This window comes from Phalaenopsis equestris, unplaced genomic scaffold (genome assembly GCF_001263595.1).
Source record: "Phalaenopsis equestris unplaced genomic scaffold, ASM126359v1 Scaffold000054, whole genome shotgun sequence".
Classification (NCBI taxonomy): Eukaryota; Viridiplantae; Streptophyta; class Magnoliopsida; order Asparagales; family Orchidaceae; genus Phalaenopsis; species Phalaenopsis equestris.
Genome location: NW_018164496.1, coordinates 2707390 through 2717597, shown reverse-complemented (window position 1 = coordinate 2717597; position 10208 = coordinate 2707390). Strand labels below are relative to the sequence as shown.

The 10208-nt window shown below is 37.5% G+C and overlaps 3 protein-coding genes across 3 annotated transcripts in view; 2 read left to right on the top strand and 1 right to left on the bottom strand.

The window, feature by feature from the left end:
* The window catches only part of LOC110019292 (single-stranded DNA-binding protein WHY1, chloroplastic-like), an 11593-nt gene extending 8944 nt beyond the window's left edge, over window positions 1–2649 (top strand). The window contains exons 6-7 of the mRNA XM_020716912.1: window positions 1476–1564; window positions 2267–2649. Of these exons, the coding sequence (XP_020572571.1) occupies window positions 1476–1564; window positions 2267–2386 (209 nt within the window). The 3' untranslated portion in view covers window positions 2387–2649. The remainder of the gene's footprint in view (window positions 1–1475; window positions 1565–2266) is intronic.
* Window positions 2650–3164: 515 nt separating this feature from the next.
* Window positions 3165–6321, bottom strand: LOC110019362. Its single transcript, XM_020717004.1, has 2 exons — window positions 4029–6321; window positions 3165–3261 (listed from the first exon to the last, which is right to left on the bottom strand). The coding sequence occupies exon 1, from the start codon at window positions 6183–6185 to the stop codon at window positions 4167–4169; it is 2019 nt and encodes a 672-aa protein (XP_020572663.1). The 5' UTR covers window positions 6186–6321; the 3' UTR covers window positions 3165–3261; window positions 4029–4166.
* Window positions 6322–8282: 1961 nt separating this feature from the next.
* The window catches only part of LOC110019260 (glutamine--tRNA ligase), a 36113-nt gene continuing 34187 nt past the window's right edge, over window positions 8283–10208 (top strand). Inside the window, exons 1-2 of the mRNA XM_020716872.1 lie at window positions 8283–8436; window positions 8651–8961. Coding sequence (XP_020572531.1) covers window positions 8824–8961 — 138 coding nt within the window. The 5' untranslated portion in view covers window positions 8283–8436; window positions 8651–8823. The remainder of the gene's footprint in view (window positions 8437–8650; window positions 8962–10208) is intronic.

The window sequence follows — 10208 nt, the reverse complement described above, 5'->3', positions numbered from 1 at the left end:
TGAGAGATTTTAAATATCTCAAACTCTTTTGCCCTTTGCCTCCCCCCAATGCCTCTCTAATCCCATCACCTCCCCCATGTCGGCCCAATGGAAGTCGGTCCAGGGTAAACCGAGATCGAGCGGCCTGGGTGCTGGATTTTGATCAGCAGTCCCGCACCTCTCCTTCCTTTCTGGTTGCCACTCAATGGGGAAATTCTTCCCTTCCTATTTTATCTGTTAGCTATTATATTTGTGTTGTTTTGTTTACTAGAGTTAGTTTTGACTGTGTTATACTTTCAAATTTCCTGTTTGAAGAGTTTTCCTGGTTCTAGGGCTGTATCCGATGAGGTAGCAATGCTCCGACTGTATCCCCCTCCAAGGTGCTGTTGTGTCCTTCCTTATTACCATCCCTACTCCTTCCCCCTCAAGCAGCCGGCGGCCTACCCATTCTCCATCCCCACACCCAGCCACCCTTCCCCCATGGCTTACTCTTGTTGTCCAACTCCCCAGACGTCACCCCAGCCCTGTCACTACAGTCCAACATTGTTGTCCCCCTCCTCAGCCTCCATCCCAACCCCGATCACCTCTATTGTGCAGCGAAACCTGCTGCCCAGACCTCCATCATTGTTGGCCCTACAGTTTTGCACTTTCCCCTTGCTGCCACCAGCACTCCTTTGCTGCCACCTCCCCTGCCAACCATCCCGATCCACCTAGCCGATCTCCACCGCCCTTGAAAAACACTTTAGAGGTGTTTGCTTGTGTTGTTATTTTCTGTTGTATTGTAACCCTCTCTCTACATAAATAGAAATTTGTTTTGCGTTCTCCATTGAATTTCCTACTAGTTTTGGTATCACGGCCTCAAAGTTCTTAAAACATCAAACACAAGGGATGAAATAGACAAAGTGAGTACTTAAAATGTATCCTAACAAACAAACAAAAAAATAAATACATTTAATTTGCATCCTATAATGCAAATGCTAAAATTGAAAAGGAGCATTTACATGCATACCTCCCAATTCATATATACATATCTAATTGCTTTTTACATTTAAACCACCCAAAATCTTTCATATCACATAAAAATTATTGTCATTTTAACTTTTAAAAAGTGAAATACATATTGTCCTGCAAACGTAAGTTGAAATTTATATAAAAATTGAAGTTTAGGTGTCAGGCATGTAAATTCATAGTATTTGCGTGGTATGTGTATCAATCTTCCAATTTAAAACGCATTGTATTCTTATACATTCTATTTCTGAATTACATGCATTTTAAAAACATACTATCAAACAACCCCTTGATGAGCTATATGCTGATTTCGTCGACAAAGTAGGCTTAAAACCAAGTTTGAAATATTTCTCAGCTTCCATTTCATTCCAATATTTTCAAGTTGTGCATTTTTTTTTTTTTTTAAATTTTAGCACAGCTACTGAAATTATTTATTTTATATATCTAATGATTTAAATATTTGTTTAAAACATTGTTTAACCTTATAGATGTTCAGAACCGTCTTTTGAATGTTGATGAGAGCATCTACATCCCTATTGCCAGAGCAGAATTGATCGTCATGAACTCAATTTTCAATGTATGATTACCCTCATTACCTTTTTTTTTTAATCATGCAAATGCAGTTTGTATTAATATTGTTTATTGGAAGATTTACGTAGATAGCACTCAATTCCTATGTATTTGCACCTTGCCTATACATTTCACTTTTTAAAAGTTAAAATGGTTGTTTTTTTTTACGTGATATGAAAGATTTGGGTGGCATACATGTAAAGAAAAAAACAAAGTTTAGGTGTTAGATATGTAAATACATATGAATTGGATGGTATGTACGTAAATGCCCCTTGTTTAAATATGCAAATACAACAGCATGCACCATTTTGACTTTTAATTATGCAAATACAGTTTGCATTATTACAATTTATTGGAAGATTTACATACATACACTCAGTTCTCATGTATTTACATACCTAACAACTAAACTTCAAATTTTACATAGACACCACCATATTTATGCATGAACACCTAAACATTCATTTTTACATGCATACCGCTCAAATCTTTAAATACATAAAATATATAAATACATAAGAATTGTGTGGTATGCATGTAAATTTTCCTTCTTTTTTTGTCATTTCAAAGTAAATCCTACTGTATAAATTCTATCATGATCAAATTTTAGTTATGATAGAACCGAATTTATTTTTCTATGACTTATTTAAATGTTCATTTAAGCCCCCATTAAATTAGAAATTATATTTTTTTCCCTTCCATTTTGCAGTTTATACTGCCATACCTTTTGGGTTGGCATGCCTTTGCAGATAACATTAAAGCAGAGGATTCTATAAGATCTAACTTCACAAGCACAAGATCTGGGCCTGAATTGGAGTGGGGAAGGTGAACTATTTACCTGCAGTTCTTTCTCTAAGGGGAAGCAGGTCCTGCTGCTGTTCTTCATGCAAAAAAATTCTGCTACAAATGATTTTGCATTGGAAAGCTTTTCAAATTTTGGTTCTATGTAATTTGATTAATCGGCACATGTTTTTAATTATGTTTTATAAACTTTATTTATCAGTTCTTTTAAGCAATTTTCATTTTGCTCTGGCATTAACTTATTTAAAGTATTGAAATCAAATTTTGATGAGTTGTAGGGGTGTTTGCTAACGCGCCTATCAATAGGATTTATTTAATTGAGTTGATATGAATGAGATTTGGGTGGGAATGCACCTATTTATGAGATGAATATTACAGTCTTGATGTGTTCGGATTTCATGTATAATATTATCATAAACGAAATTTGGATGCACTCAAACTCCAAGTGTTAATTTTTTGCTATTTAGGAGAGATAATTGACTCATCAAGGCAATAGATGAAGATAAATTATTATACGTGATGACAACGATCTGGATGATCTGTTGTGTGATCAACGACGGCGGTCACAGACATATGTTGATCGGTGGTCACTGACATATGACATATGATTAGCTGCACGTAATAATTTTTCAATAGGTAAATCCATGGACACTCTAAAAGCTATGCCCACCTATTTATAACAGATGTTGTGCATTTAAGACTTGGATCAAAATATAATATACTCTATAGCATTCATAAACAAAATTCATTGAATTAAAAGGTCACAGGAAGAACAATACATCCAATATTTTATTTTCACATCAAGAACAATACCTCACAAATTTTTTTCTCTCTCTCCCTAGCTCCCTCTCTTTTATTTTCTTCTTTTTCTTTGTCCAGGGCTTTGTCAAAACCGCATGAGCTCTATAAGGATATAAATGTAAAGCTGGTAAGAATGTTTAGGAATGTAAAAGCACCACAATGATACATATAAAAAAGTACGAAACAAAACCAAAGCATGCAAATTTAAAGCGAGAAAAAACATACTAGTATGTTACTCTCAGACTACAGACAGTTGCATTATTTCACATGCTATAAAAATATGAAAGATTTACATACACACCACTTAATTCTTATATATTTACATATGTAATGCCTTCACTTCAATCTTTATATACATGTCACCTTATCTGACCTATGCCTCAAATGATGCACTTAACTTTTTAACTCATAAAAGTGGTATTTTTAATGTAATATGAATGATTTTGGTGGTATAAACGTAGAGCTTAGGTATTAGATGTGTAAATACATTGGAATTGGGTGGTATGCATGTAAATGCTTCCAAAACATATATACCACTATATCCCTGTGTATTTATAAATCTAAAACATAAACGTCAATTTTCACATATAAGCCACCAGGCCTATGCCAGAAAAGATGTATTTCACCATTTTAAAGTCAAAACAGTACTTTTTTATGTCGGAATAAATGTAAAAAACAAATTTTAGGTTCTAGACATGTAAATACATTTGAATTGGGTGGTATGTATGCAAATGCTTCCTAAAAATATATAGTACAATGACATTAACTCAATAACAAATCTATGTGCTAAGAGTCGCATACATGCTAAATAGTTCAATGTCATTAGCATGAACATAGAAATCCATGACAGCAACATAAATGAAACTTACTTAAAAAATCTTCAGTTTTTTTCTCTAACATCTGATACTCCATTATTTCTCTGAAACTACATCATCTTCCATCATCTCCTGAAAGCTGAAGAAAACAGGAGAAGCTCCCAAACTGATCATACAACTAAAAAACACTGATCAAAATTGTTTCCTCTTGTTCCTAAAAATCTTATCTCTCTTAGCATAAACATACAATAATCCAAACAAAAACACTCCAACAACAGAGGCGGAAGCCCATGGTAATGGCGGGTCTTCGAAACAAACCAACGAAGCCTCAAGCTGCCGAGTCGCCTCATAAATCAAAGTATGAAGAGTGAAAAGATCATGATCCGAAGACCTCCAGAAATACAAAGCCTTCTCATAATCAAGTTGAGACATTGCAGAAACAACCTTGTCCAGCTTATATTTGAGTAAATTCCATCTCTGCACAAATTGCACATACCTATTATCCTTAAGAACCTTCCTGTCACCTCCATGAGCTTCCAAAGACTCCAATAAATCAATGGCGCTGGTGATAGTATAATTCAGACTAACAAGAAGAACATTTCTTCTAGCTGCATCTTTTTGAACAAAAGACAGGGAAGAAAGCTCTGAGAAAGGCCCAAATGGAGTCTGCCCAACACTCCATGTGTAGTCTACAAGAGTGTTATTGTGCTCTGGACTCCATGAAAGGTGAGTTGGAGCCACCCCCCACATACTCTGAAGAACAGAACCAATAATCGGACGATTCAAACTCCGAGTATGAGTGATTACATGCCTTCCATTGCAACTATAATCGCTCACAGTCTGTGAGCTCTTAGTCCTCACAGCGATCACCATATCCTTGAAGGCGACAGCTTGGTGAAAACGATCGAGTAAGATGAGCTTGTCATGATCCAAATCGAAGATGTATACAGGAAGGATATTCCCATATTCTTCATCAGAAATACCTGCTTCTCTATGAATCTCATCCGCTGAATCTGATAGGAGGCTGTGTAGATGCTTGGAGTCCAAATACTCACTGACGATCAAAGTATAGTTCTCAAAAAGGAATCTTGATGTGTAAGAGTTCATGGATTTGGCGATGGCAAATGAGCATATTTTGCATTCTGAATACTTCACAGAGTATGAGCTCATCGTCAAAAGTTGGTTTTTGAACGATAAATCACTCTCCCTGAGTGTTTTCTCAATGAAAGTAAAGTCGAGGCCATTTGGATCGCCATTATCAGAACCTTGGATATGAATTAACTGGATAATCAACTTGTTCTCCAGAAAAACAGGAATTCTTAAAGAGGGAACCAGAAGGGACTGATAGGCACCGAGAACCAGAGAGGCGAGATCTGCGAGCAGGGCTTTTTCGGATCTAGGGTTCTTATGAAGAGAAGCGAGGGGATGAAACTCACCTCTGGGGAGCAATCCTTCACCGGAAAGTGCGGGGCCGTAATCCACCGGCCCGGCGGCTAGGTCAATCCAGAGGTATCGTTCCTGCCCGGTCCAGATCGTTCCCAAACACTTGGAGAACGCAGGGGAAGAATCCATGGCGTCGTAGGAGTACGCGTACCGCCTTGACTGCTGGTCCATATACAGCAAATAGATGTAGATTCCTGGGGCGGAGTTAGATTCCTCCTTTTGGAAATCACGGCGGATTATGGTGTCGACGACGGAGTGAGGAATTGGGAACAGAGCGCCGCGGTGGAGCGGCGCCGGAGAGGATTCGACATGGGAGCGAATGGCTTCGGAGATGTCGGATTCGAGGGAGGCGAGAGAGGGATCGAGATTGAGCGAGTGGGAAACAGCAAGGTGGTGAGGGTTTGCACCGACGACCTGGAATCGAGACGAGGAGAGCGCGGCCGTGACGAAGGAGTGGAGGATGGATGGAGCGGCGGAAGAGAATCGCCCGACGAGCTTGACGCGCACTGGGACGGAGATTTGGAAAGAGAGAAGGTGGGAGATTAGGAATTTTGGTTTGGAAATGGAGATGAGAGAGAGGGATTTCTTGAGGGAGGAGGTGAGGAGAGGAAATGAATCGTTACTGGCGAGAGGGTCTCGTAGGAGCTGATCGGAGAGGAAGGCGTCAAGGCCGAGGGTTTGAGCAGAGGATAGAAGTGGGATCGAGGGGAATGTTAGGGCACAGAAGATGAGAAAGAGAGAGAGTGAACAAGGTAGGCGTTTTCTCATGGTCGTGGGTTGTCAGAATGATGAGATGGTTAGGGTTAGGGTTTGCGAATTGCGAGTGGATGCGGAAGGATGGAGGGCGATGAAGCGATCGGTGTTAGGGTTTTTTTTCGGTGAGTACCCGTGGCTTCACAGTAGAAGAACAAAAGAAGAAATATTACATCAGTAAATAACGTGCGTACCCAATTAAAACACGTCACGAAATCTCGCGTGACAGAGCAAAAAAAACGGCGCAGCAATGCTGAGAATATTCTCTTCTGTGTTACTCATGTGTTATTGCGCGTTATTCATGTGTTATTGCGTGTTATTCATGTGTTATTGATCTGTTATTGTGTTATTATAACACCAAGAATATTTTCAGGATACAATAACACATGAATAACACACAATAACACTTGAATAACACGGGAAATATTCCCGACAGAGAAAAAAACGGCGCAGTAACACGGGGGAATATTCTCTCCCGTGTTATTCTTGTGTTATTGTGTGTTATTCATGTGTTATTGTATCCTGCGATCGGTGTTAGGGTTTTTTTTCGGTGAGTAGCCGTGGCTTCACAGTAGAAGAACAGAAGTAAGAAATTTTGGAAGGGGGACTAAACATGTGCGTAGTACTGATATAATATTTTTTCAACAGAAGTAAGAAATTTTGGAAGGGGGACTAAACAGACATATCACACAACTTTATATATTTAACTAACACCTAAACATCATATTTACGTTCATACGGCTAAAAAATAACATTTTTTTAATCTTAAAATGCATATTCTTATGCACAAAAATATATGATTGTAAATTTTGTATCGTGAGCATCAGTATGTGTATAGGTTGGTAGTCACTTATAGTTATGCACGTACACGCGATTTTATGAAATTTTGTAGCCACTTGAGACTTTTTAGTGTAGTCATATTTTTTGTCTTCTACTTAAAATTGTTTAATGTATACGTGTTGAATCTAAATTTATCTGGTGAATCATATTTAAGGAATAGAAGGTGTGACTGAGTAAGAGGACAAATAAGAGAGAGAGAGATAGAGAGAAATTTTTATTAATGAGTTTAATTATTATAAGCTTTTCATTAGAAAAAGAACGAGGCATTAATATACATACCGCCATATTATTATTTATTTATATACATAAGACTTAAATTTGGACATTATGAAAACTAAAAAGACACCTAAAATAGACATTTAAATTTTTCACTGCCACCCAATTTTTTCATCAACTTATCACCAATTTGACATTTAAATAGTGACATATATCTGTCTATGTATTGGGAATGTCACATTTTAGAGTGTGTTTTGGGCAGCTTATATGTTTCAGAATAAACAACTTATCCTGAAACGCGGCATGCGGGTCGATCACGGGGTTCGACCTGCGGCTTGCGTTTAGTATAAAAATGAAACAACGTTTTTAGATAAAAGGGCAAAATGCGCAATCCAAACGGTACCGCGACATTTTTAAAAATGCCCCGCACTTATAAGCTGTCCCAAACGGGCCCCTTAATAGCTAAAGAGATAAATACATCAGACTTAAGAGGCATTTATGTAAATTAAGAAAAAAAAAGGATAAAAAAAAACATTCTAACCCCTAGCCTCCCTACCAAAACGGAAAATTCATCTCCTCCCGAAGTGGATAGAATTTAGTAAATTCTATAAATCCAAATTTAGCAAATTATGAGGTGGTTAAATTTTGAAAATTATTTGGTTTGTTGGCAAATAAACTCTAAGAAATAGTTATAGTTTTAAAAGAATTTTTTGAAATTTATTAAATATTAAAAAAATTATTGAATAAAAAATAGAAATAAGCATCAAAATGTCAAAATATATGAAAAAAATGCATTTTTTATTAATAATAAATTATATAAATTAGTAATATTTTTTAAAAGCAAGTGCTTATCAATCAATAATTTAATATAAGTAATTATTAATTATATAAAATAACATTATTTAGAATTTTATTAAATAGATTAAAAATTTTAAAATATTTTTATTTATTAATTAACTATTAAACAATTACACATAAATTTATAGATTTGTTATCATTTAAATTTATTTATTAATTATTAATCAATTAAAATAATAAAATAAGTTAAGAAAAAAAATTAAAACCACAAATCACTCGCCGAAACCCTCGCTCATGTCGCCCCTACCTCCCGGTTTTGTCCTAAAACCACGGGATCGCGGCTTACAGAGACCACCGAAGCTCGAATCTCTCTCATCCTTCCTCTCCGCTCTACCATAAACCTCTGAGGAAGGTAAGCCTGTTAGCGCCATTCTTCCTATCCGCTCGTCCCGGATTTACCCAATCCGGCGATTCACAGGATTTCCGGCGATTCACAGGATTTAGTAAATCCCGGATTCATCGCGAATCGGCACCATTTTACGCCGTTTGGCTGTATTTAGCTCAAATCCTGCTTAAAACCTGCTACCAAACAGCCCCATACTGAATCATAAAACCCTAATTTTCAGTCTCAGCACAGGACAAAGAATCTTCTCCCCCCTGCTCGTGTCAAAGCCTTACTTTTTTCCCATAGATCGAGGCCAATCAATCCAAGGGTTTATCTCCTCGCGTGGTTGTGACATTTTTTTTCCCTCCAGCAAGTGATTCATTGGCTCGGCTCAAGTTCGGTGAGGTCCCTGCGATGGTGATCCGCGACGAGAAAGGTGGTGAGTTGCATCCGCTCGATCTGTTTCTATCCATTGGATTGGATAAGCGGACGGCGGAGAACGCTCTTGTCAACCCCAAAGTCACTTCCAACCTCACCGCCGTCATCAAGGAGGTAACTTTATTTCTTTCGGTTGTTGCGCTAATCGGTCTGTGACAGTTGTAATCTGGATTATAATCTGTCAAGTGGTTAAAAACTCCATTTGTTGACATTAAGGGTCTGTTTGGCGCAGCTGTGGATTATTTATAATCTGCTGATAAGCAGATTATTCTGATAATCTGATAATCTGTAGATTATCAGAATAATCTGGCTTGCTGTTTGGGCCAACTTATTGAAGCTAACTTATTGGTTGTTAAATGACATTACTGCCCCTATGTAATAAAACTGTTTGGGGCAACTTAATTAGAATAACTTATTCGTAGAAAAGAAACATTAATTGCAGAAACATACGATAATGATAGACAAGTTCTAAAAGATAACATACAGTTCTCACATCTTAACGAGTACCAGTAGAACTAAAAAAAGTACAAAAACAAGTACAACAACAAGGAGAAATATTAAAATATTTAACTTCAGACTCTGGCTACATCGGTCTTCAACTGCACAGTCAGCCTGAGAAAACATCGGATTCACATGACTGCTGGCATAATTACTGGCGGTGTAATTTGTGGGACTATCAGCCCACCTGAAGAAACCACAGCGAGCTGAAACACCTCTGGCACAATCATAGAACTGCCTCCCAAAGCTATGCTCTGTCAGACCTTATTCCAAAAAAGAAAGAAAAATTACACATCAAAATAAATCTATAATGTACGAAGAAAAGAAAGACTTGCTGGATTAACTGCCATAGATAGCATCTGCTATAGACTCTCTCAGATCAGCCATCTCAGCCACACCCTACGTGTTATGAACTTCAAATTCATTAAAATCATGCTCATCCTCAGGAACTGAAGGCCCGATCATAATTTCTGATGGTTCTTCATAGACATTCAGCTCATCGTTATCAGCCATGCTGAAGTTCGTATTTGAACGTGAAGGATGTCGTCGGATGAAGTTATGAAGTGTCATTGTTGCCACCACAATATGCACCTGATTCTGAAATGAAACGACGGCATATCGCGTATGATGACCCATTTCTTCTTCCAAACCCCAAATGTTCTTTCAATTACCCCGCGTAAAGATGAGTGACGTTTATTAAACATTTCCTTTCTATCACGGATGGTGCCACTCGCTCTCGCAAAATCAGGAAGATGATATCTTGTGTCAGGATAAGGCTTCAGGTATCCCCTTTGCATAGGATACCCGGCATCAACCAAATAGTATTTTCCTAATAAGAAAAACACTGTTAAGTAAAAAGATTA